Source organism: Myotis brandtii, unplaced genomic scaffold (genome assembly GCF_000412655.1).
Source record: "Myotis brandtii unplaced genomic scaffold, ASM41265v1 scaffold190, whole genome shotgun sequence".
Classification (NCBI taxonomy): domain Eukaryota; kingdom Metazoa; phylum Chordata; class Mammalia; order Chiroptera; family Vespertilionidae; genus Myotis; species Myotis brandtii.
Genome location: NW_005357076.1, coordinates 985,893 through 1,012,429, shown reverse-complemented (window position 1 = coordinate 1,012,429; position 26,537 = coordinate 985,893). Strand labels below are relative to the sequence as shown.

Sequence of the window (26,537 nt, the reverse complement as noted above, 5' to 3'; positions counted from 1 at the left end):
GCTCCCACGCACACTGCAGGTGGGTTGAAAGGCCAGGGCCTGAGGGGGCACAGGGGACGGTCGTCTCAAATGTTAAATGCCTATCTGACCCAGCAGTTCCCCGCCCCAGGAATAACCCCCGTGGCACACTCTCGGGGACCCGGTGGGGCCCGTGGAAGGAAGGATGCAGCAGGCGCCACGCAGCACGACTTGTAAAGGCAAAGATGCCCCGAGTTTCCACTGGGGGCACAGCTAACAGCCTGTGCTGCTGCCGCTAAGGAATGGGCAGTTACTGTGAGGACCCAGGACCCAGACACAGCGAGGAAGCAGCGCAGGGCACGCGTCACAAACTAAACAAGCCTAGCAGCTCGGTCTGTGATGATCCCATCTGTGTGTGTGTTTAAGTGGGAGATGCCCATGTTTTGAACATTACTGGAAGAAAACACAGTGAGTTGTTAACCATGGTTGCCACCGGCTGGAAACTGGTTGGTGGGGCGTCCAGAACTGGAGGAGTCACTGCCACTGTGCTGGTCGCAGAACTGGATTTGGGGGGTGGGGGGTCATGCACACGTGTACGCCTTCACTTTTAAAGAGTTACTGACAAAGACTAAGCGTGCTGCCCTATGACTCAGCCCCTCACTCACTGCGGGTGTGGTCACCAGGGATCTGCTAAGTCTTCCCACAGTGGCTATTGCACACAGGTGACGTCCATGCAGGGCTGTTTGCAATGGCAGAAACTGAGAACAACTCCTATGTCCATCAGTTGTGGGATAATCTAAACTACAGATGGTCAAACAGCTGACCACCACGAGGTGGACAAAAACAATAAGGACCGACTTGGAAAGATATCCACAATGGATATCTGTGCAAGCACTTGTGGCCTGGCTGGGAGCACATCCCAAAAGGGGTAGAGATGCCTCCAGCAGCAAGATTACAGGGAGAGGGGGCTGCCACTTTACACACGTTGGTATCGCTTGAATATTTTACTGCAAAAGAGTCTTACTTTGGTAATAAAGAAAGAAATTTTAGAAGAAATGGATAAAATATTAAATAAAAAAGATTTCTAAAAACTTATTTTTTTTAAATTGGCCTCACTATGCATTCATATACAGAATAAATGTTGTAGAGAAATACAGTGAAAATGTGAACAAAGGTTATCTATTCCTTCCTAAACCTTTTCTGTACTTCTGAATTTTCTACAGTAAATAGAGACATACTATCAGAAGGAAAAAAATCACATTTAAATGTTCACATTTAAAGAAAAGGGCAAATATAAAAACTGTGTTTGTTACGTCTTGTTCACACCTCCCAAATTTGAATCTAACTGTCCATACGCACAGCGGATGGCCCATCCTGGAGACTTACCGCCACAATCCTGTCCCCCACGGCAAGAGACCCCTCTTTGGCGGCGGGGCTTCCGGGCACCACGGCGGCAGCATACACTCCATTCTCCAGACTGATGCCGCTGTCTGTGGACCACAGGGCGGACACAGGTGTCCCCAGTTAACCCCGCCCAGGTCGCATGGCCCCTGGTTGTCCCGCCTCATCTTTGGGAGACGCTCTTACAAAGCGTCTGTCCATCCCAGTGCCCACCCAGGCCAGACCACCCAGGCGCTCAGTCACGTGGGCTCTGGGGAGGGACTCAGACAAGCAGGACCCAGGACCCAGGACCCAGAGGCCCCACGTCGGGGGAGCACATGGGCTGCATTCAAGCAGCATCAGCACCTCAGCCCTGGGCATGAAGTGCACCCGAAAACACAAGGAGGGGACCCCTGCCATCTGAAGCATCTGCCCTCGTCATGGGCCGCTACCTTTCTGTCCACTCAGGTTGATGTGCAGGGGCGTGACCACCTTCCCGCCCAGGGACTTCCTCCGCCGCACGACCATGTTGATGGCCCCCTCCCCGTTGAGGAGCGCCTTGAGGGCCTGCTTCTTGTCCTTGTTGATGAGGTCCACGTCGTTGATCCTCAGCAGCCAGTCATTGACCCTGCAGAGGACAGCCCGCTCAGCACCCATGAAGGCCTTGGGACCAGTGAGCCGCTCAACTGTTCCCATCCGGGGAGCCGAATGCCAGAAAGCAGGTCCTTCCAGGATGGCCAAACGGTTAAGCTCACAGGTGCTGGAGCCAGACTGCCCGGGGTCAAGTCCTGGCTCCACCACCTACAGCTGAGTGACCTAACCCCTCGGGGCTTCAGTGTTTCCATCTGTAAATGGGGTAGCACCTACCTCACAGGATTGTAAGGATTAATGAATTATTTAAAGTACTTAAACCAGCAATGAGCGCACAGTAAGCACTATTTTCTCATCATTGGTATTTCATGGAATGAGCATGCAACGCACATCATACGCTCTCACACGCGGCCTGAGCCCTTTTCTACCCAGAAACGCAACCGGGATGCATTCACTTAACTGCCGCCTGGCCTCCGGGGCCTTTCACTAAGCCAAGCGGGGCCCACCCTCCCTCAGAACCTGGGCTTCCTCAACTCTTACCGTAAGCGGCCGTCTGCAATGCTTCCTTTGTCCACCTTAGTGACAAATATGCCGCAGTCCCCGGGGAAACAAGGCTCATTCACACCTTCCGCCATATCGAACCCCAGTGCCTTCAAGTCAATGTCCTCCTGTCGAAACAGCAGCAGCCGCCGCACACTTTACGAAGCAGTGATGAGAAACACGTGGCTGTAAACCCCAAGCCACTCACTCGACTGTGGGACTGTCCCTTCGCCATGATTGACGGGGCACTTGGGCCCCAAGCAGCAGCCTCTGAGCTGCTATCACCTGCCCCTCTCAGCCACTCAGATACACGTCGCCACCAGCATCACCCCTGGGGGCCCGGCTCCTCCCTCTCTGTTCCGTGTGCCGTGTCAGCATCCGCCAGGCGACTCAGGAAACTATCTGCTGTAACCCAGCGGGAGCAGGTGCAGGGAAAGGATGCATTTGTGCCCCGGGAGGAAAAGCTGAGCCTCCACACTAGCCATGTGACCCTGGGGACACTGGGAGAGGGCATCCAAAGTCTTCATGTCAGGAGAACGGGCAGAAAAGACACGAAGGAAGCTCACCGTCTCCCTTTCAAACTCTACAACTTCCGTTTCCCACTCCATGGAATCTGTGTCGATGGCTGAGTCGTGGGAACTGTGGGCCATCAGCTGCCGGAATCGGGCCTCCTTTTCCAGCTGGGATTCCATCTGGTCCCTGTGAAGAGAGGGAGCCATGGCCATGGCCATGGCCCTGTGAGAGGCGAAACATCCCACCCAAGTCACAGCCTGGAAACCAGGGGGACCACTCAAAGCCAATGGGCTTTCATCTTGTCCTTCACGCCAGCTGCCCAACAAATCCGCAGCGCCAGGCCCAGGCTGCTTGGATTTCGGTGGGTTTTTATACTTATTTTTAAAAGACTCAGAAATTCTTCTCACATTTATCTAGAAGTTTCATGCAGTTCTATGAAAATGCCAACAAGACATTTTCATAGGTACAGACAAGACGACTCTAAAGTTTATAGGGAAAGGCAAAAAAGTAGAACAGCTACACTAATTTAGAAAATGAAGAATTAGGTGGGAGAAACACTCTACTCGAATGTAAGACTTTTTCTACAGCTACAGACTCGAGGCTGAGGGGAACCACCAGGAAGAGAGACACACAGTCAATGAAACAGAAGGAAGGATCCAGAAACAGCCCCACCAAGTACAGAAGGTGCAGACGTAAGGGAACAGAGGAAGGGTAGTCTTCAACGAATGATGGAGCCGCTGAACATCATGGAAAAAAAAGCATCTCAACCTGAACACCATACTTTACTTAAAAATTAACTCAAAATGCATCACAGATTTATATGTAAAAAATAAATTATAGCCTGGCTGGTGTGGCTCAGTGGTTGAGTATTGACCCATGAACCAGGAGGCCACAGCTTGATTCCTGGTCAGGGCACATGCCCAGGTTGTGGGCTCAATCCCCACTAGGGGGCGTGCAGGAGGCAGATGATCAATGATTCTCTCTCATTACTGATGTTTCTATCTCCCTCTCCCTCTCCCTTCCTCTCTGAAATCAATCATATATATATATTTAAATAAACTGTAAAACTTTTAGAAGGACAATACAAGAGAAAAATCTTCAAGATCTAGGCTAAGTTAAGGGTTCTTAGACATAAATAATGCATTGAAATAAAAAAAATTTAAAAATCAATAAACTGGACTTGATCAAAATAAAAACTTAAGCTCTCAGAAAGACCCTGTTAAGAGGGGGAAAAAATGAGTCAGAAACCTTGTCCTATCACTTGCATGTAATGCCCTTCTTCCTAAAACCTGGGCCCAGACCACCTTCCCAGTTCACTAGCCCTGTCCCAGGGCTCCTGGCTGACTCTGGACTGACTTTTGTTTCCTGCCCCCCTGAACAGCTCCAGCTCCTTGGCTGGGCTGTGCTCTCATTGGCCAGCTCTAGATGCCACTCAGCCTCCCTGGGCCCCGCCCCAGCCCAGCCCACCTCTGTGTAGCCTGAAGCTGGGCACTGAATGACTGCACTCCTCCCTCCCACTGGGCCCCTCTGCTGCTCTGCAGGCTGGAGGCTTCCTGTGCAGCAGCACGGACTCCATCCCCAGCATCCCCGGTGAGAACTCAGTGGAAAGGAGATGCAGGTACAAATGTGCTGAACAAGCAAAGGAAGCTGACTTCTTCAGAGGGCCCAGCAACCTGGCGCCACGAGAATGGAAACCTCCTCCTGTACTGAAGCCCCAGGGAGTCTAGGCTGCACCTTCATTTGATTCCATCACTTGCTAGATCCAATGTGGGTCCCTGGAGAGACTGTCGCTTCGCAACCTCTGAGGTTTTCCTTAGAGCACTCAAGCCCAGAGGCTCCAGGTTTCCATCTAATAATGAAGTGCTCATCTTACGTTAGATGTCACTGAGGGGGAAGGGGAGGCTGCACTCCCTTCAGGGCACAGCTCAGTGGGCAGGGCTGGCACACTCCCACTCCCCTGCCTCTCGCCTCCATCATTGGAAGCTCCTGGCACAGACAGAGCCGCTGCTTCTCAACCAGAATCTGGTCCTCGGCTGCAGAAATGGCTCCTGGGCTCTGCAATTTCTCTCTTTAACCTTTGATATTTGTATTTTCAATCTACTTAGAGTCACCAAGGTTTAAACGACACCCTGGGAGCTCTGCTGTCACGGAGGGGGGTTGTCTTATATTCCAAACAGCCTCTTCCAGATGGGCCTCCGAGTAACACAGCAGGACAGACTGGGAGTGGTGGTCACAACCGCCTGCCAGCACCACAACCGTCATCACGTTGTTCCTTTAGTACGTGTCTCTCTGACGGGCCTGTGTGCTGTGAGCCCCACAGGGCAGGGACCTAGCCGGCCTGCTCAGCCGTCTCCCCTGTGCCTCCCACAGGCCTGACCCAGGGCAGGTTCAGCTGATGAAAGAGGGAGGGAGGGAGGGAAGGAATGGACAATGCATGCTTGCCTGCGCCCAGATGGGCTGCCTTGGAGCAAGCCCTTCCTTCGTATACGTCTTTGCACACAGTGCACGCCTCCATGTGCTCACCAACAGGCCACTTCTCGGTTGGTCTAAGAATTTCTAATTAACTCTGCACGTGGAGGCAGCATTTGGACCCATTCTACAGACTGACAGAATAAGGCAGAGAGAAGGAACAGATGGCCAGGCCCTGCCCTGAGAGGAGGGTGGGCACTTCGCTCCCAGGTACATGCAGCCCGGGCAGGCGCCCACCCCAGCGTACTTGAGCTCCTTGAGCTCCCGGCTGACGTCATTCTTCTGTTTGCGAGTGTCGTCCAGGCTGCGCAGGGCCTCCGCCAGCTCGGTCACTGCCCGGTCCCGCTCCCGCCTCAGGTTGTCGCAAAGCGTCCTGGCAGAGGGCACAGGGCAGGGTCACCATGAGGGGTAAGGGGCGCGGCACTCACGGCCTACAGTGAACACCAGGCACCTGCCTCGCCCCCAGAGGCACAGGAATGTTTGAGAGTTTGAAGTAAGGCTGTCAAGGCCAACCCCACTGAGGGGCAGAGGCAACACTGCGGACCCAGGAAAAGAGACCCCCCCCACCCCGCAGTTAGCACGCAACAAGCACTGGGTTCCAACATCCAGTGCTCATCCCAGGGCCTCACCCTCAATGTGCTGGGGGTTAATGACCACCCTCCCCCGGCCCACCCAGCAGGCCCTGTGCCCAGCACCAACCAGATGCCTGACAACCCACATGAGGCCTCTCAGAGCTGCCCCCACCCCACGACCAGACAGGATCGTGCCTCGTGCCTCTCTGTGGCCTGAGCTCTGCGCAGGTGCAGGCTGGACAGCTCTGCTAATGGACATGTGGCTGCCAGGACCTCAGGACCACCTCGGCTCCTCAGAGAGGAGGTGGGGACAGGCAGCGTGGCAGCAGGGAGTCTGCTCCATGCCACCTCCGGCACCACCCCTGCCACTGGAAGGACCCTGAGAGCTGGTACCCCCTCCATGGCCCCAAGTCCCCCCACCTGAACCCTCACCTCCTGGCCAGCCTGCATGGACATCAGTCTCTCCTTCAAAAGGCCACAGGGATCTTTCAGAAACTCTCAATTACCAAGGCCTTGCTCACTACCAACACCCCACCCCACAGCCTCTCCTAGCTCTCCCTCCAGTGGAATCCACTCCCGGGTTCCTCTCAGGCCCTTAGAACTGCCCTCAGGACACAGCCCGCTGCCTCCTCTGACTCCAAGTGCAAGACCTGCTCCAGTCACACCATGTCCTCCTGCCTCCACACCACACCTCTGCTTATGATGGTCGCTCAGGCCGCAAAGCCCGTCCCCTGTGGGGAAAGCCCACTCATGCTTGCATTCTCGCTCGAACTCCATGCTTTCTGGGGAAACTCCCCACCTGCTCCCCCTGCCCAGTGACACCTCACGGCCCTGGAATTCCGTTCCTCCTTCCCCTCTGCCCTGGCTGGCAGAGCTGCCCGTGGCCCCCACAGGCATCACACCACCTGGGAGCCTTGGAGCTGTCTCCCAGGATCTCCTTGCTCAAGGAACCTCAGATCCTGGCACACAGTAGGTGCCCCATTAATACTTCCTGGGAGAACGCAGCTCTGACTGTCAGTGTCATCAGCAGCCCCCTGAGAAACCAGCCTGGCCTCGGGCCACTCCGCTGGGTCTCAGTGCCCACGGGACCTGGGTGAAGTGCAATCAACGCAGAGACATGTGGAATTCTAATGCTCTGAGGCGAGTGGGGCATCGCCCAGGGAGAGGAGGGAAGTAGCCATCCACTCTCGCCTTACCCGGACCCGTAGCAAATGACTGCGGCCCTCCCCACAGACCCCGTGTGCCAGGGGGGCCCGAGCCCACGCCGCCCAGGGCACCGTACCGGATACTGTCCCGCTCGGCCACGATCTTGTCCCGCTCCTGGAAGGCCCAGTCCCGCCGGCACTTGGCCACGTCTGCCTCTTGGAGGGCTTCCTTCAGCTCCTGGCACAGAGCCTTGCACTGCTTTCGAAGGGTCTCGGCCTCCTTGTTGGCTCTCCCGGCGTCGACTGTCACTGTGTCTTTGATCTGGTGGGGACGAGGGCCAGCAGAGGAGGAGGTTACTGGCCTTCTGGCTCGGAAGTACCATCCGCCTGACAGGAGCTGGGGCTGGGCTGAACTCTCTGGAGCCAGATGGAGGGGAACACTGGGGTCCCAGCCACAGCCCACCCCTCCACCCCCCTGCTGCGTCCCTGCCTCCCAGTGTCCTCGCGCCCCACAGCCATGCTTAGACCCCTAGTGACGTTAGTCTAAGTCCAAACTCTCACAACTCCACACAGTGCCTGGACTAGAACCCGTCTCTCTCAGCCAAGGTCTCAGTGGCCCAGGTGGACCGTCTCCCCTGGAGGGCTCGCTCCAGGCTCCACCCTGCCACTTACGTGGCTTGTAGCTCACAGGGAGCCACCACGTTGCTCTAAAGTGCCCCTGTGAGCCCTGCCCGCGTGGCTCAGTGGTTGAGCATCAACCTATGAACCAGGAGGTCACAGTTCGATTCCTGATCAGGGCACATGCCCGGGTTGTAGGCTCCATCCCCAGTGGGGGCGTGCAGGAGGCAGCCGATCAATGATTCACTCTCATCATTGATGTTTCTCTCTCCCTTCCTCTCTGAAATAAATAAGTAAATAAATAATTTTTTTTTAAATAAAAATAAAAAATACAGTGCTCCTGTGACAACACATAACAAAGTAAGGCCCAAGTGCAGTGAAGGTAGAGGTCCTGGTCAGGATCATGTCCGACGGGCAGCAGCGCTGTTCCTGTTCTCTGGTTTTCGTACTCCGGCATCCTGGGTGACTTTCCAGTCTGAACAGGCAGCAGTGTTTTGGCGGTGAAACCTGTGTGTCTCAGTTCGATTTAAAAGCTGAAATCTGAAGCATTTGCATCCTGACACCTCCCCGGAGCATTACATGCTCCGTTAAAATTCAAATCCAACCCTTAGAAGCGCTCATATGGAAAGCTCCCCCTGTGCCCCTCTGATCCTTAGAAAACACGGGGAGACGATAAAGCAAGTGTCTACTCCTCCTCTAGCTCACAGGCTTCCTGAAGGAGAGCAACAGACCCTGCATCTCCGCCTCAGAGTGACAAGCGTGAGGAAGACAAGCACACCAAGGCTTCCCGGGCCCCACGGCAGACAGCAACACGCCTCCGCTGCAACATGCCCGAGACCTCACAGGTTCAGCCAAGAGGCAAGGATGAGGGAGACAGAGGGAAACGTGTGCAGTCGGCTTCTAACTCCCCCTCATCTCTCACGTCCAGCGTCAGGGGGAGCTGGGGCGGGGGGAGGGGGGGGGATCTGCACAAAAATAACCCCTTAACTCGAGAGAGAGGGGCAGTGTCACGCTGCTGAGACACACTTCCCGGGACCAAGTCAGCCAAATGACCTCAGTTTTCATTTTTCCCACTTTCATGCAGTGCCGAGTATTTGTTTAGTTTGATATATTTAAAAAACCAATTATTTTTATTAATTCTAGCATGAATTTATTGTAGTAAGTCTTAGGTTTAATAACGTTTCCTTTTTTTAAAATATATTTCTTTATTGATTTCAGAGAGAAAGGAAGGAGAGAGAGATAGAAACATCAATGATGAGAGAGAATCATTGATCGGCTGCCTCCTGCTTGCCCCGCACTGGGGATCAAGCCAACAATCCAGGCATGTGCCCTTGGCTGGAATCGAACCCGGGACCCTTCCGTCCGCAGGCTGACGCTTTATCCACTGAGCCAAGCCGGCTAGGGCTAATAACGATTTCTTAAATTTATATTTTACTCAATGTTTTACATTAACATAGTTTTCTATTGGAAATGTGTTAACATGTGGTTTCAATGAAAAGTCTTTCCTTTTGGCCCCGGATAAGCATCTCGAGCTGAAGGCTGGAGGTGGAGACAGAGAGACCAACGCCAGGGGATCAGGCAGCGCCTCCCCCCCTCCACCCCCCCCACCCCGTCTCAAACACCTCCAAAACACTGTTTCCTTCAGAAAAACACCGGAAGCACAATACTGGGTTTTATTGAGAGGGGAGAGGAGGAATAAGGTATCTTTAAAAGGGCAACAGCCATAGCCGGTTTTGCTCAGTGGATAGAGCGTCAGCCTTCGGACTGAAAGGTCCCAGGTTCGATTCCGGTCAAGGGCATGTACCTTGGTTGTGGGCACATCCCCAGTGGGAGGTTTTTCGGACTGAAAGGTCCCAGGTTCGATTCCGGTCAAGGGCATGTACCTTGGTTGTGGGCACATCTCCAGTGGGAGGTGTGCAGGAGGCGGCTGATCGATGTTTCTCTCTCATTGATGTTTCTAACTCTCTATCTCTTTCCCTTCTTCTCTGTAATAAATCAATAAAATATAAATTAAAAAATAAATCAATCAATAAAATAAATAAATAAATAAATAAATAAATAAATAAATAGGCAACAGAACTGAAGCTGAGGTCCCTTGTCTGAGCCCCTGATTACACCAATAAGGACCCTCAGGGTCCAGGAAGTGACTGCTCCCCGAGGTCCACCTGGGGGAGCTGAGCCCACACCCCAGGTCTCCAAGATTCTTGCCCCTGGGCTTCTTCCTCCACACCACGCAGGTCTCACTCTGCAAAAGCACCACCCATGATCTCCTCTGGCCCCCCGGGGTGGCCTTGGGGCAACAGGCTAAGGAAGGGATGGGCTGGCTTTCACAGGACACTCACGCCCTAGACCTAAGGCCAAGGAGAAAGGCCTAAGGGCAGAGCCCACACGGGCAGGTCCCGTCAGGCCCCGAGGAGATTAAGAGCCTCCCACCCACACCTTAGAGCCAAAATGGCCCACTCGGGGGAGTGGGACGTGGTCCTGGAGAAGCCACACAGAGCAGAGGAGGACTGAGCGTTTCAGCTCTGGAGCCTGCCCCGGTGGCAGTGGGGGCAGGGGCTCTCCTGCCTGCTGGCTGGATCAGTGCCTAGAAAAGATTCCTGCCTCAGCTGACAGGCAGACTTGACACCCAGCCAATGCCCCCTGTGAAGCCGGAGCCGGGCTCCAGGCTGGAGGGCACGCCTGAGTGCAGCAGTGGGGGCCAGGCTGCCACCAGATGCTAGCACTCGGAAGTCGGCGGTTCTTCATACTTCGCGGTGCTTTCCACATTCCTATAAAGGGCATGGTTAACCTCCTAGTTTCAAAATCCCCTCCACGTGGGCCGTGTCCTCTCCCGGCCTCATCTCTTCTGTGCCTGATACATCGGCCTTGACTTTCTAGTGTAGTGACCGACTGGCTCAGTCATTTTCAAAGATTTCCTCTTCATCATTTTTTTTTTCCTTATTTGATAACAACATTTCCCCAACCATTAAGTTCTCAGAGGCCGGAGTGTGAAAACCATGAGTTGATAGTTTTTCTAGGACAATTACCATGTTCTAATACATTCTATTTGCTTATTAGAAATTCCTGCATCACGGTCTTTTAAAAAATTCATCAAAGTAAACTCTCCTTTTCACAACGGCTTTCACCTTGACAGTCTGGAGAAGTCTCACTCCCTGGATATGAAATTGCCATTAGTTGGCCCATTTTTGCCTACAGAGCACTTCCCCAGGGTTCCTGACAGAGTAGCTAATAATCATCTTAATAACAAAGATTCAAATCATTCCTACTTGGTGCGGGCACTAATCTAAGTCCGTTTTCAATATTAAATCATGTGATCGCCACAGCCACGTGAGGTAAATGCTATCCATTATCATGTCCATTTTGCAGAGGAGGAAACTGAGGCCCCAAAATATATGAGGTCACATGACTGAGAAGGCCCACTCCAAGCACAGGGCCTGTGCCCCTGGCATCCATGGTCCCCCGCACTACCTGGGCATCAGGAGATGTCACTGTCCACAGAGAGCCCCACAGGGCCCTGGCCACTCCTCAGGCATCAGCCCGGCCTCGTGCTGGTCCACGGGCTCCAGCTCCCACAACCCAATGCCCGCCATCCCCTGCCAATGCGCCCAACCTTTAACAACCTACACAGAAGAGTAGAACAGAGAGGCATTTCAATGGGGGAAAGTCTGCTATGGTCAAGTTCAGCAGGTCTAAACAGCCACACACTGACCGACAGGATGGGAAGGGAACCTCAAATCAGGGAGCCGGCAGGACACATCTGCACTTGGGGTGAGGGGTGTCAGCGATGAGGCCGAGGGGCCAGGAGGAAGGAGGAAAAGGGTCCACACTGACCCATACCTCAGGAGCCAGGCTAAGTGGCCTGACTCTAATGCTAGTGACCCCCAGGCCCCCGGCCCCAGAGGCCTGTCCCCCAGGAAGCAAGACTGTAGAGGGGCCTCGGCACAGCCTCGTAGACCATCTCCCCAGCAGGAGCCGGCTGCCCCTAAAGAGCGACCCCTCAGATACTGGGAGGAAGAGCCCTGAGGGTACCCTTCTGACTCACTAGCCAAAGGTACCGATGGCTTTGGGAAGTTGGCCTTGGGAACTTTCTCCTTAATGAGCAAGTCTTTGGGATATCTGCTGACTTTCAGCACAAGGCGGACCAACAATGACTTAGCCAAGCGTCTGAGTGTGAGAGCGTCTGTGCATGGAGCACACGCGTGTCTGGGCGTGTCGCCTGACTTTCTTCCTACACTGTGAGCTGTGCAGGCTGAGACCCCGGCTGGACCTCCCCTCGCATCCCTGTGGCACAGATTAGAGCAGGCACTGAGCACAGCGAGCGCAGCCGTCTCCTGCAGCGCCCACGACCCAGCCAGCACGCAGACCTCAGAGGAAAGGCTCTTCACCCGACTGGGGAACAGGCTGCTCGCTGGACACCATGTGCGCCGCAGCCCTCCCTCCCTCACCGCTTTACCAGAGTCTGGGAGGCCAGTGCCCAGCCACCTACCTGCCGCAGGGCCTCCATCTCCTCGCTGGCCGCCTTCTTCTCCGACGTGCTGCTTTTGAGCTTGGACTCGGCCAGCTCCACTTCGGTCTGCAGCTTGTCCAGCTCGGAGATGACCTGGTCGCGCTCGCTCATGATGAGCTTGTACTCGCTGTACACGGCATCCCGCTCCTCCTTGTACTTCTCCGACTCCTTGGCCGTCTTCGCCTGGGTGGTCCTCAGCTCCGTCAGCTCCGACTGCAGCAGCTCCATCTCCCACTGCAGGTCCTTGTTCTGGGCCGTGGCCTTGTTCAGCTCATGGTGGATCGCCTCGAACCTGGGGAGAAAGGCAGCCAGGACATGGGGGGTGGGGGGTGGAGACCTGCCCGGTCAGCTCTGCTGTGCTGGACAGTCAAGCATGAAGTTTCAAGTGAGGTCACTCTCCGCACCCCCAGGAGGGAAGTCACGGAGCACCAGTGCCCGGGACCAGGAATTTTTCTCAGCCTTTACAAATATCAAAAGTTGAACTGAGGACTTCATGCCCCTGCTGTACTAGAAACAGCAGCAGATGTCTGCCACAGTCCACCTACATGATTATTTTTTTAATGCTGGAATCACAGCATATGAGAGATAGGTGGCCTCATCTGTCATTTAATCCACCTCACTTTACAAATACAGAAAATAAGGAGATGTAGTGGCTGGCCCAAAGGCACCAGGCTAGTGTGAGAGCACAGCTCAGCCTTTCCAAGCCAGGAGGTACCTTCCAAGCGGGCAACCCTGCAAGTTAAGAGCCTGTGGATCCAGAGTAGCATTCCCGAAAGTGTGTTCCTCAGAACACCCATCCTGCATGGCGCTCCATTAAAAAGAAGAAAAAAAAAAGTATGTTCTTGGATGACTTATGTTCGGGAAACACTGCATTCTGTCCAGTGCTCAGTACCCGCGTGAACGCTCTGAGCAGTCCCGCGTTGCAGACACCTGAGTCTGTGTGCAACCTGGCAATTCCAAAACCTTTTCATATCCAGAGAACACTTTTCCTAAGAAAGCGGTGAGCGCTCCAGGGAACTGGGACTCCGCAGAAATGTACTTCACAGAATACTGAGACCAGGGCTCACTTCCCTATGGATTAGATACCTTAATAAAAAAAGAAAGAAATTCTGGAAGAAATGATGTCTAGGAAAACTAACTTTGCAATTTGGTAGGTGAGTGACGGACAGAAGGGAGAGGCTTGTAGGAGCCCTAGGAAACGGGACGGTCAGAACACCCCAAAGTTGTTCAAGAGAGGAAGAACTTCTCCCAGGACACACTGAGTGTCAAGAAAACGTTTCCCGGAAATAAGCACTTTTTGCTTGAAAAAGCACAATGGCTGTGCTGCTTTCACTCTCGGGAAGCCTCTGGGAGCCTCACAGATAACCACACGCCCCCAGAGGACAGTGCCCCCGAGCAAAGAAGGTGGCGTTCTCCGCCCTCGGGGCCTCGCTCCTACCTCCGCAGGGAGAGGGCGCACTGGTGCTGCAGCTGGATGGCCGTGTCCCTCTGCTGGGTCAGCATGTCCGTCTGCTTCAGCAGGCGCTGGTTCTCCTCCTCCAGCTGCTCCAGGCGGCTCAGGTCCGAGCTGTGGATGGCAATCTTCTCATTGTACCTCTTCCGCAGGGCGTCGTAGTCCTTCTTGACCACCTCCAGCTTGTCTATGGCCGTGTCGTACAGCTTGCTGAGGATTTCTGACGATCCGTTGTGCTTCAACACCTGGGACCAGAGAGTCACACTCATCACGGGGCTGGGGGCAGGAGGAAGGGCAGACTGATAGGAGGAAGATTTCAGACTGCAATGCGGGACTTCTCAGAGCCTTCACTCTGGTACTGAGCACTCTCACCTCCGGGCGCTGGGGGTAGAACTGCTGACCAGGGAGGAGGCCCCAGGAGTCTCAGGTGACTCCACAGCCCTGCGGTCACACTGGGTGACTCATTCGTTCCTAAGCATTTGGTAAATGGTGTGCTGAAGGGAGCTACCCGGCAGGCCTAACTTCTCTCCTTAGAAAGGCTGCTTGCAGGTCCACCCGTGGCTGGTGCAGGGAACGTGGGTGGCAGAGTTCCCTACACTGATACAGAACTTCCCCCAAGTGACAAGAGGGACTCCCCGTGCCTGGAGCAGGTGAACAGTGTGGCTTAGACTGAGCACCTGCTTTCTCTGGGAGTCTGAAGTCTCAGCACTGGCGAGGCAGCAGTGCCTCCGGGGCCAGCCCCCAGGAAAAACCCTGGGCCGGGAGCGGCTCGGGGCTTCCCTAACACCATCCACACGCGTTGTCCCGACTCAGCGCCGGCGCCCTGAGCATGTCCTGGGACCTGCACTGGTTTCCTCTGGACTTCGCCCCATGCACCTGTCTTTGCTGAGTTTGTGTTGTGTCCTCCCACTGAAATAAACATTAGCCGTGAGTAGGATTATATGCTGAGTCCTCCTAGACCCATGGTAGGCAAACCGCGGCTCACGAGCCACATGCGGCTCTTTGGCCCCTTGAGTGCGGCTCTTCCACAAAATACCGACTTCTGCGCATGGGCCACGAAGTTTCAATCGCATTGTACGTGCGCCCCCGCACGCGGTATTTTGTGGAAGAGCCGCACTCAAGGGGCCAAAGAGCCGCATGCGGCTCTTTGGCCCCTTGAGTGCGGCTCTTCCACAAAATACCGACTTCTGCGCATGGGCCACGAAGTTTCAATCGCATTGTACGTGCGCCCCCGCACGCGGTATTTTGTGGAAGAGCCGCACTCAAGGGGCCAAAGAGCCGCATGCGGCTCTTTGGCCCCTTGAGTGCGGCTCTTCCACAAAATACCGACTTCTGCGCATGGGCCACGAAGTTTCAATCGCATTGTACGTGCGCCCCCGCACGCGGTATTTTGTGGAAGAGCCGCACTCAAGGGGCCAAAGAGCCGCATGTGGCTCGCAAGCCGCGGTTTGCCGAGCCACAGTTTGCCAACCACTGTCCTAGACAATCACCAAACCTGGGGACCACCAGGTCTGAGAACCCCCAACACCAGCAGCTGACATGTTCTAGAATCTAGATGCTGGTGATGCCAGACACGACACATACAACTGTGGCTTGTGTCCCTCAAATCCTGGGAGGATATAAATGCATAGATGGACAGACAGAGATAAGTAGATAGAAAGGAAGAGAGATAGACCAAATAAAGTAACTTCCTAGCATAATAAGAGCCATCAAGAAAATAATGAATAAAGTAGGCTCATGAGCAGGAGAGGCTTTTGGAGCAGGTGTGAGAGAGGCTAAGGCCTGAGGAGGTCAATCTAAGAAGGTGATGCAAACGAAGAGCAGCAGCCCAGAGCTCGCCTGGCAGAGGGGTGAGCAGCACAAGGGCCCTGCGGCAGGAATGCACAGCATGTTCTAGGCACAAAGAGAAAGGCAGGACAGAGGAGGGCAGAGCGAGGGGAGCCAGTGCACAGGGAGCAGTGGGTTCAAAGGGAGCCTGACAGGCTGCACGGCTTCAAGGCTCACAGCCAAAACGATGTCCTGAGGGAGAGGGGAGCCCTGGGAAGTTTTAAGCAAGAGAGCAATCACAGGTCCGCTCGGGGCACTGTTCTAGAGAAGCAAACAAGAAGATGACTCAGGAGGTCGCTGAGGTCAGGGGAGCTGCTAGCGTGGGCACGTCACTCCACCTCCCGGCTTTCGGTTTCCTTACTCCTCAAATGATAGGTCTGAACCAGAAAAGCCTGCTCAACCTCGCCAGCTCCAACAGTCCAGGCCTCGCCTGGTCCCTCCGCGTGGACCCCAGGTGATCAGAGCTCGGCGGCCGGAGAACCAGACCTGCAGCTCCCGCACTCAGGCACCAGGGCCTCCTCTTACTGCGCTCCGCTTCATGCACGTCGGGGTGGTGTGTTTTCTTACAAACTGAAGGCAGCACCCCTGCCGGCAAAGAGACAGGGCTCCCGGTATTGCGGTGATCGAGAACAGAACCTGCGAAATCTGATGTCTCTGAGCTACCCTGGGCAGGGTCAGCCTCCATGAATACGATTCGCATGAAATGCCCAGGAAGGGTTCATGAGGGACCAGCACCACCCGAGGCAGGAACAGGAGCGTGTCCCTGGGACACTAAGCATTAGCTCTGGGACTGCAGACTCGCGCAGAGGAGGGGAACCTCAGGAAGCAGCTCATGCGGGGCTTTTAGTCTTTTTCCTTTTTTAAAAAGAAAGGAAGACAGGGAGGGAGGGAGAGAGGGAGGAAATCTTAAAGGAAGGAAGGAACAGAGGGAGGGAGGAAAAGGCTGAGCTCCTTGTAGAATGGACTTTGACCTTTGAGAGAGGAGTTTAGGTCCTGAGGAATGAGTAGACAAACCCCAATTTATAACCAGGGTTGGAAACATTATGTGTCTCATGGAGTTGAGGGTGCGGTAGTCCACTTATTTCAACAAAACAGCAACTGTGGAAAGGAAGGAGGGAGAGAGGGAGGGAGGGAGGGAGGAAATCTTACAAAGACACCAAAATACAAAACTCCTCAGTAAGAGGTTCCCTGCCAGTTAAAATCACCACTGCTCTGCACGGATGGCTTGCTGCTGCAGAAGGACCCACACGAGAAACAGCCGGGAAAACTACTCTACCCGCTAAAGCCCTTTCTTAAAACAACCAATAAGTCTCTTCCACACACACAGAAAGGCACAGCTAATAAAGGAACAAAGTTCTAAGTACCCACCACTTAGCTCTAATCTCAACATCTCGTCGTCTGTGTCAAATTGATTTTCAAAGAAATACAACATTACTGGTGTTGCCAAAGCCCCCAATGCACCCTGCTCATCCCATCGCCCGCTCTTCCCCCCACAAGGAATCGCTCCCCTAAACTCGCAGCCAACCATCTCCACGCGGGCACAGTGTTATCTGTGCTTCTGTAAGGGCATCGTGTGCCCTTCCTTTACTTAACGTTGCCCCTGAGATTGAGTGGAGTGACGCAGGCAGCATCTCACCGTATGAAACCACAGTCTCCCTTTTCTGTCTGATGAACATTCACATTGTCTCATTTATTTGGGGGAGAGGAGGGTTTTGTGGGGGTTTGGCTGTTATGAATGATACTGCCTGAACACTGTCACACACGGCTGCTCTCCCACACCTGAGGGGTCTCTCTAGCAGCAGAGCGGCCCCGATACCGTGTCGTGACATGGACTTTTTCACACCTTCTGGACAATATCACATCGTCTACCAACGGAGGATCTACCAGCTGTGGGCAAAGTTCTGAGCGTCACCGTCCTCAACACACCCTCGCCAAGATGTCATACTTTGTTTTTCTTTTCGTTCTTAATTGTGATAAACTACACAGAAAACTGCCTTAACCATTTTCCACATTTTCAAGGGCACATGTCAGTAGTGTTATGTATAGTCACATTGTTGTGCAACCAGTTTCCAGAACTTTTCATCTTGCAAAACTGAAACTCCAGGCCCATGAAACAACTCCCCTCCTCCCCTCCCCACAGCCGGGAAACCACCACTCCCCTCTCCGTTTCCATGAACCTGACAACTACAGGCACACCTCACGTCAACGGAATCATGCACTATCCGTCTTTCTGGGACTGGCTGATTCCATTCAGCATAATGTCCTCAAGGCTCATCCGTGTTGAAGTATGTGACAGGATTCCCTTCCTCTGGAAAGACAATATCCCACTGCATGTATGTAGTGCATTTTGTTTTTCATTCATCGACAAGGACTCCTGGGCTGCTTCCACCTCTTGGCTACTGTGAAACAGTCAGATGCTTTGAAGTATTGCCAATCTCATGGGCACACAAAAAAGATTTCTTTTTTTTAACTTGCATTCTGATTGCTAAAAAGACAGAGCAGCCTCCTTATGTTTATTGACTATACACATTTTCTCTACCTCTCTCTTCTTCTTCTTCTTCTTTTTTTTTTTTTTTTTTTTTTGGTAGAATTTATTTTTCGATTCCAGGTACTGATTCTTTCCTAGTTATATTTATTACAAATATCTTCTTCCAATATGTGGCTCTTAAATTTTCTTGTAGTACCTTCCCTATACTAAACTTCCACATTTTAACACTGTAAAAACTATCAATCATTTCCATTATGGTTTGTGCTTTGGCAGTGTTTTTCGTTTTTTTTAAAATATATTTTATTGACTTCAGAGAAGAAGGGAGAGGGGGAGAGAGCTAGGGAAACATCAATGATGAGAGAGAATCATTGATCGGCTGCCTCCTGCATGCCCACACTGGAGACTGAGCCTGCAACCAGGGAATGTGCCCTGGCTGGGAATTGAACCATGACCTCCTGGTTCATAGGTCAACGCTCAACAACTGAGCCACGTCGGGCAGGCTGGCAGTTTTATTTCAAAAGTTCTTTCCTTCCTACCTTGAGACCAGGAAGGTATTCTATTATTTTTATTAAAGCATTAGTTTACTTTTTACATTTAAACCCTTGAACTGTGGAATATATTTTTGTGTCTGGTCCGAGATGGAAATACAACATTATTCTCTCCATGTGTCCCAGACAAATGAGAACTGGGCCCCTGAGTGCAGGACAGAGTGAGACACCTGAACCTGTCTGAGCGCAGGCAGTGACGGCTGGAGGACACTGGGGACATCGCCTGACACCGTGCCCATCACTGAGCGACGAGGAGGGCGCCCAGGGGATGTGCCCACACGTGCCCAGGACACACGGAGCCAGTGGCAAGCTCTCCTGATTTCCAGGTTAACCAGTGCCTTCTACTCACATCTGGACAGTCCAGCTTCCAGGACGGATTGCCCTGACTTGTGGGCAGGACTTGAATGTTTCAATTAAAAATCATTTCCCCAGGCCTGAGTGGCCCAGTGGTTGAGCACTGACCCAAGAACTCAGAGGTCACCAGTTCGATTCCCAGTCAGGGCACATGCCCGGGCTGCAGGCTCAACCCCTAGTAGGAGGCGCACAGGAGGCAGTCGATCGATGACTCCCTGTCATCAATGATGTTTCTATCTCTCCCTCCTTCTCCCTTCCTCCTTGACATCAATAAATATATATATTTAATCATTTTAAATTTTTTACTCTCTAAATATCCCCTAAGCCAGGTGAGAACCCCAATGTCTCCAAAGGAGTCAAGTGGTTTGCTGCAGAACAAAGGCACTGCTGCCATTCCCGGAGTTCCCACAAGGTGGCAGCCCTGCGCACACCAGGCAAATGCTCTCCAGCAGTCCCACCTTGCAAGCTTCAGTAAAAACAAATTTTAAAGGCCGCCTTGAAATGACACAAACAAAGACACTGATCGGGCGTTAGCCAGCAGAGCCCACCCCACCTCCAAGATAGAATTCGCAATCTATACCTCGGCTTGACCTTTCTTCATGGGGAAATAGTCCCCAAAATGCCCTAACCACAAGGAGCTTGGACCTCGCTGCATGGCAACCCAGTAAAGCACCAGGGCAGGTGGGTCACCAGATCCCAGTGAGACGGGATTGGTCGGGGAAAATCCCAGAACAGACCCAGGGATCCCCTCTGAGGCTTACCCCACCTGTGATAACATGGTGGGATCCAGGACCTGGGGGGGCAGGGGAATCAGGTGGAAACTGCAGGAAAAGGCCTTGCCTGAAGGGCTTGCCTATTGTGAGCTGAAAACTACCTTCCCCAAAGGCTCACCTCCAGCTCTCAGCCAGCCCAGAGTCCTGCAGAATAACCCTTTCCCACAGAACAGCATCCACAGATTCTAAGAGTCTCCTGGGCCCCAAACACGTCTCAACTTTTCTCTAGAAGAGGCCTCAGGACATGCCTGTGCCAAGGTAATCGAACGCATCTGAAGAAATTTGGGGAAAGCACAGCCAAAGTTAACTACAGAGAATTCAAAAAAACTATCCCATTAGTCTAGAATTTTTTCTGTTTTATTATTAGACTAGAGGCCCGATGCACGAAATTCGTGCAAGGGGCTTGGCCCTCACAGCTGCAGGGGCTTGCTTGGCCCTCGCAGCCCCGGCTTCGTCCAGAAGGTTGTTTGGCTGTCCAGTCTAATTAGCATATTACGCTTCTATTATTATAGATTATGTTCACAGTAAGAATTGCACATGAGCATGCATACACACACACACACACACACACACACACACACACACACACCAATCCAATGCTCAGCTGCCCAGCCAAGGCTATACTGGAAGTCCAAATGAGGGAGAATTGAAACTGGGCCCAGAATTCTCAAACGAGAATGCAGTGAACGTCTCGTCTCAGGCAGGCAGCAGTCTAGAGAGGCCTGCCCTCCAGACGGTGCGGAAGGGGCCTGGGAAGCGGGGACAGCAGTGTCACCAGGGAGGCACAGAGCCAGGGTCTGGGTCCATCCATGCGGCTGCAGCCCGAGCCTGAGCTGAGCAGCTCCCCATAGGAAGGCCACACAACTGCCCTACCCTGGTCAGAAACGTGTTTTCTCTGGGACTCTCTTTGAGGCTGTGAAACTCCTTTCCTGGGATATCTGGAAAAAGTTAACTTTCATGAATCACCAAAGAAGAAAGTATATTTAAAGGCAGGGGTCGGAGCCAGGAAGTGCAGAGAGAAGTCTCCTGAGGCCTTATGCATTTCCCAAGTAAATTGGCAGAACCTACTGGTAAAGAACAGCAGTGCTCTGGACCCTGCAATTTTACCTCTAAGAATCAAATTTTATCACACATGCGCAGGGAACGTAAGGACATATGTAAGTGTGTCACCAAAAAGAGCATTTGTCATAGGGAAAAGCAGATAGCCATTCTCAACACATGCAGAGGGGGCTAATAAATTATTGACAACTAAACTGTATAATAGCTTGTTGGATGTTCCAAATTTACAGAAAATATAAGGAGACCTATATATTGTGTCCCCAGGGATGTGTCCCAGCGGCTCAGAGAGGTCGGTCAACGCGAGGGGGAGCCTGGGGTGGAGGGCACTGCACTGCTGTCTGAGGTGCTCTCCTTTTCTTACCAAAGCATATGCACTGCTGTGGTAAAGTAAACGATGTAAAAATACCCTCTGCGTTGCGCCCCCACCCAGGTTCAGCAATCTCAGCCCAGGAGCTATGGACACTTTTGACCCAAATGAGAATTCAAGTGGTGCATTCTGACTAAGAAGCCCTGGAGATGGCCTTGCCACGCTGCACACATGCATGCGCGCGCGCACACACACACACACACACACACACCACCTGTCTGCTGCTCTCAAGTGGGAGAGGGCCCAGGCCCCTGCCTGTGGCGCTGCACCCCCACCCCCACCCCCACCCGGGGCTGCCTCATTTCCTCGGAGATAAATCATGAAGAAGGCTGGGAGCCCCACAAATCCCTCAAGCAAACAAGCAAGTCAAACAGCACCATTTACCCCGCAAGGGCCTCTTCAAGTGAACAAGGCGTGGGAGGAACCAGGCAACAAAACCGGCCTTGTCCAGCAAGGGCAACCTTTGCCCCCAGGCCCGTGGGGAGGAAACCTGGGCCTCCCCTGTTCCCTGCTTCCTCCGCTGCTGACCTACCAGGGCCGGAGCTCTGCTCAGCCAGGCACCTACCCGGACCTGGTCCAGGTGAGAAGGCCCAGGCCGGGGCAGCAGGTGGCCCGGCAGCTCGGAGATCCACCCCCAGCCGTGCCTCCTGTCCTGGTGGGGTCCTGGTGGCTCATGGTAAGGGCACCAGTCCCACTGAACGGAACTGGGGAAACTCACTGACCACTATAATAAACTACCCCTCCCAGGGTCACAGCTGTGGGAAAAGAAAGGAGAAAAGGGATGGAGGAGGGGTGGGGGGAACCTTTCCTGCCATTTGTGGGAAGAGCAGGGGGGGCGGGGGGGAGTGTGTGCTCATCTCAGGCTAGCTGTCTGCACAGCCATCAAAGGCCTGAGGGAAAACAGGGATTGGGAGGCAAGGACATTTTTGCCTCATGAGGGCTGATTTCTTTCTTTCTTTCTTTTTTATGACAAGGTGATAACTGGAGTCTTTTTATTTTGAGATATAATTCACATACCATACAATTCCCCCTGTAAGTGCCCAATTCAGTGGTTTTGGGGACAGTCACAAAGTTGTGCAGCAACTACCACTATCTAATTCCAGAACATTTCATCACCCCAAAGAGAAACCGTCCCCTTAGCAGACACTCTGTCTCCAGATTTCCCTGTTCCGGACACTTCCTGTGAATGGACTCATATCATACATGGACTTGATCTGTGACTGGCCCTGTGCCTGACTCCCCACAGCAGTCATCCTGACCCGCCTCACACACGGGGTTTCTGCAGAGGACTCCTGTTGGGGTAAAATGGTTTGCCTCTGAACAACTGAAAATGCACCATCTTAACCCTTTGCTCTAGGAAGCTCCGTGGACACGCAGGGAAATTCAATGCACTCAGCAAGGCACTAACCATGGGCTGGCACCGCACTTTCTCCTTGTGCCTCCCTTCGTCCCTAAAGCAGTGCTCCCCCAGCACCGCCCACCCCAGTCCTGATCCTGGAACTGTTAGAGGGACAGAAGGAAAGAGGCAGGCAGTGGAGTCTGGGGGGGCGGGGGGGCAGCAGGGAAGGCTCCATCAGGGCTACCAACTCCCGCCCAGGACCAAGTCCCCTGATCAGAGGGCTCACGAAGACATGGGATAAGCCCAAGTACATCGCCTCGGGCCCCTCCCTGAGCCTGCACTGGGAACTCCACTAAGACTTCAACAAAGATCACAGAAAGAAAGCCAACCACAGAAGCCAGTTCTTCAACAGTTTAAATGGGAAAATCCCGAGAACAGCCCAGGAGTCCGTCAGCAAGGGGCCTGGTTGAAGCAATCACAGTGCGTCTCTGTGACTCAATGCTCTGCAGCCATGACAAACTGGGACGTGGGCTTTGTCCTGAAGTAGGACGGTGCACACGCTATATATTCAGCAAGAAAAATGCCACAGCATAACCGACGTGTGGTGCCAGTTTGTGAATTAACCCGACAAGATACCAGGGTTCTGTGCACGCATAAAAACCTCAAACCTCCCACTGGCAGTGTGCTCAAAGTAGTTAGTTCTTGGGAGTCAGACAACGGGAGGAATTCTACCTTTTATTTTTAAAATGCCTGTATTGTTCGATTCTTTTATTAGTAAAATGCATATTAATTTTGCAATTAAAAAAGTAGTATAAAAATGAAAAGAAAGTCCTGCCCTTCCCCTTTTTGAACAATTTGACCTTTTGACCTGACGGCCATGAGTGAGGCCGAGCAGGACCTGGAGCTCTAGTCGGTGTGTGGCTCTTGTGGAGCCCAGAGTGGGCATCAGAGCCGGCACCTGCACAGGTGAGGCTGGGGGAGGGAATGAACAGAACATGGGAGCCCAAAAGGGTAAGAAGGGAACGAGTGGGAAGGGAGCTAGAGAGGAGATGGGATGAGGGTACACAGTGGGGCTGACCAAGTAACAGATTAAGAACAATAGGAACCAGCCGTGGCCAGTGATGCTAAGTGATTAGACTGTCGGCCTGCACACTGATGGGTCACAAGTTTGATTCAAGGGCACATACCTGACCAGGGTTGCAGGTTCGATCCCCAGCCCCAATCAGGGTACCTGCGGGAGGCAACTCACATTAATGTATCTCTCCCATCGATGTTTCTCTCTCTCCTCTCTCTCTCTCTTTTACTCTCTCTAAAAATCAATGGAAAAAATATCCTCAGGTGAGGATTAACAAAAAAATAAAACAAAACAAAACAAAAAAAATCCCCACACAGTAACAGGAACCGAGTTTCACACTGCTGTAAAAGTGAATTACAACAAATGGGAAGAGTAAAAGAATGAGCCCTGTGGTGTTGTAGTATTGGGCTGGAACTGAAAGTGTTAGTGTGAACTCCTGTTTTCCACATATATGTTACCTATTGAAGATATAGACACAGAAGGGATAGAGAGAGGTGTGAGTGTGGGGGTGCAGGGGTGTCCACAGACATTCCCTACTCTGTCCACTGAGAGGCCCTGGGAGCAGTGATACCCAGTAGCTATGAATACACCCAGCATTCAGATCTTGCTGCTAAATACCATTCTCCACTAAAAGGAATGAAGACTCTGAAGAAATGGCTGATTTTCCAGGACAAGGGCAGGGAAATTATAAAATGGGCTTGGAACACCTTGTGCCAGGGAGCAAGGAAGCACTCAGAGTGAGGAGGACATGACAAAACATGGAGAAGCAACCTTGAGGGGGCTCCTGCTGGCCACAGTGGACGATAACCCGCTGAATAAAGCAGCAACCACGAGTCAATAGGTAGGTAGGTAGGTAGGTAGGTAGGTAAGTAAACAAAAGGAAAACAAGTAACTTCACAGGAGAGAAGCCTGGAGACACCACCTTAGTCACGTGACCGAAGTGAACATCATCAGTAACAGGCCCATCAAGCAAAGTCCCAATCAGTAGGATGCAAAGAGAAGAAGGCAGCATCACGACCATGACAGTCCTGCCTAAGATGCTCAAAGGGTATCAAACAGTGAGGACTGCCAAAATCCAGGTGGAGGGACAGCCTACAGAATAACCAACTGGCTTATAATCTTCCCAAGCATCAAGGTCATGCAGGTCAAAGCCAAGGAACTGTTCCCAATTTAAAAAGACCGAAGAGACGTGGGGAATGGACGCAATGCTTTATTCTGAACAGGGTCCTTTTCCTGTTACAGACACTATCGAGACAATTAGCAAAACGCGAAGGGGTCTGCTGACCGGGTGGTAGTATGTACACTACCTTCCCGATGGTGCCTATGTGGCTACTGTATGGAACATCCTTGCTTGTCAAAAGTACACGTGAGCGCGTTCAGGGCTGATGGGGCATCAGGTTGGCAACTTACTCTTGAATGATAAGGGGGAAAATTCTCTGCACTGTACTTAAAACTCTTCTGTAAGTTGGTAAAAGTTTCACAATTTTAAAATGTTTAATTACAAATGAAAAAGCAAAGAAGATAATGTCATGCTACGTTATCAGATGAGTTCAGGTTGTTCCAAACTGTGCTGAGCAAGCACAGCAGTCCTGCTTTGTCTCCGGGAACCATAAATGATTCTAATGGGGACGGGCCTCTCTACCTAATCAGACCCAGGCTGCAGCGCTAGGACAACACTCTGCCTCCTCCTGGGCTTGCCTTCCAACCCCACACGGTCAACCATCTGTGGACACAGCACATGCCACCAGCCCTGCCATGTCCCTGGACAGCCAGGCAGTTCCGAGAGGAGAAGGGGCCACCATCACTCACAGCAAGCCAGGCTCTGACTGGCCTGCCCCTCATGCCTTTGTCCACACGAAACACGAGCTGAGCAAAGCAAAGAAACTAACTTGTAATGCAGAGAGCAGCAAGACCAATAGGCCACACGCCCACCAAAGTAACAATGATAAGCACTCCATCTCGTTTGCACGGGGCTCTAAAGTTTCCGAGCTTCTCCAGCTGCAATCTCATGGGATCCGTACAAAGGAAAGAAGCTACAGCCCCCCAGCCCCCAGCCCCAGAGTAAGTCTAATTCCCGGTACACACTGCATAGCGTCTCCTTCTTGGTAACCCTGCAACATTCGTAATGATGCAAGGGTACCTGGGATTATTTTAGTAACATGTGTCTCCTCCAGAGGACTGCAGAGTCCAGAGAGCAAGGCCTGAGTGTTTGCTCACAGATCCCAGGGCTTCACATGAGGCGAACCCTCCAAAAATACTTGCTAAATTATCAGGGGGGTGGATGGATGAGTGGCTGGAGGGGTAGGTGGTGAGCGGCCTGGACCTGCACCCAGCACCCAGCACCCAGCACCCAGCACCCGGCCCGCTCTACCTGCTGCTGCTGGGCCCGGAGGTCGCCAATCTCCTTCTGGTCCTCCTCGTGGAGCCGCTTCATGTCCTCCCAGGACTGCTGCAGCAGGTTCCGCTCCCGCAGCAGCTGTCCGTTCTCCCGCCGCAGCGTGTCCACGTCGTCCTTCAGCTGGGTCTGGTCGCTCAGGAGCCGGCTGTGGAGTGTGCTGAAACCCCCCCACAATGAGCCCCAGACAGCCTCCACGCCCACCCCAGGCATCACCAGCCCCTCCCGGGCCCTATACACCAATACACCAGCCGGGAACCACAGAAGCTGGGTGCCCAGCGTTCAGGGGTGGGCAAAAGCCTGCTGTCAGCCAGACACCAGAAGGACCCAGACCACTTGTTAAAAACCTGACACCAACAAGGGTGCACAGACAAGGGGGCTACCTGGGACAGACCTGGCACCACCACGTACTGAGGTACCTGGGCCTGAGCAAGTATCAGCAGGTGGGCAGGCAAGTACCCTCAGAGGGGCACCAGGAGACCAGAGGGGAGCATGCTGCATCTGCCTCTCCTGCGGCAGGAGCCGCGGCAAAGCCCTGGACAGCGACCCAGAATCCCAGGGAT

At 53.0% G+C, this 26,537-nt stretch overlaps 1 protein-coding gene across 1 annotated transcript in view; it reads right to left on the bottom strand.

Annotated features, from left to right (window-relative positions):
• The window catches only part of DLG5 (discs, large homolog 5 (Drosophila)), a 79,046-nt gene that overhangs the window by 23,129 nt on the left and 29,380 nt on the right, over positions 1–26,537 (bottom strand). The window contains exons 6-14 of the mRNA XM_005864634.2: positions 25,951–26,134; positions 13,735–13,994; positions 12,276–12,588; positions 7,306–7,490; positions 5,699–5,824; positions 3,036–3,168; positions 2,470–2,597; positions 1,791–1,966; positions 1,345–1,448 (exon numbers count right to left, since the gene is read on the bottom strand). Of these exons, the coding sequence (XP_005864696.1) occupies positions 1,345–1,448; positions 1,791–1,966; positions 2,470–2,597; positions 3,036–3,168; positions 5,699–5,824; positions 7,306–7,490; positions 12,276–12,588; positions 13,735–13,994; positions 25,951–26,134 (1,609 nt within the window). The remainder of the gene's footprint in view (positions 1–1,344; positions 1,449–1,790; positions 1,967–2,469; positions 2,598–3,035; positions 3,169–5,698; positions 5,825–7,305; positions 7,491–12,275; positions 12,589–13,734; positions 13,995–25,950; positions 26,135–26,537) is intronic.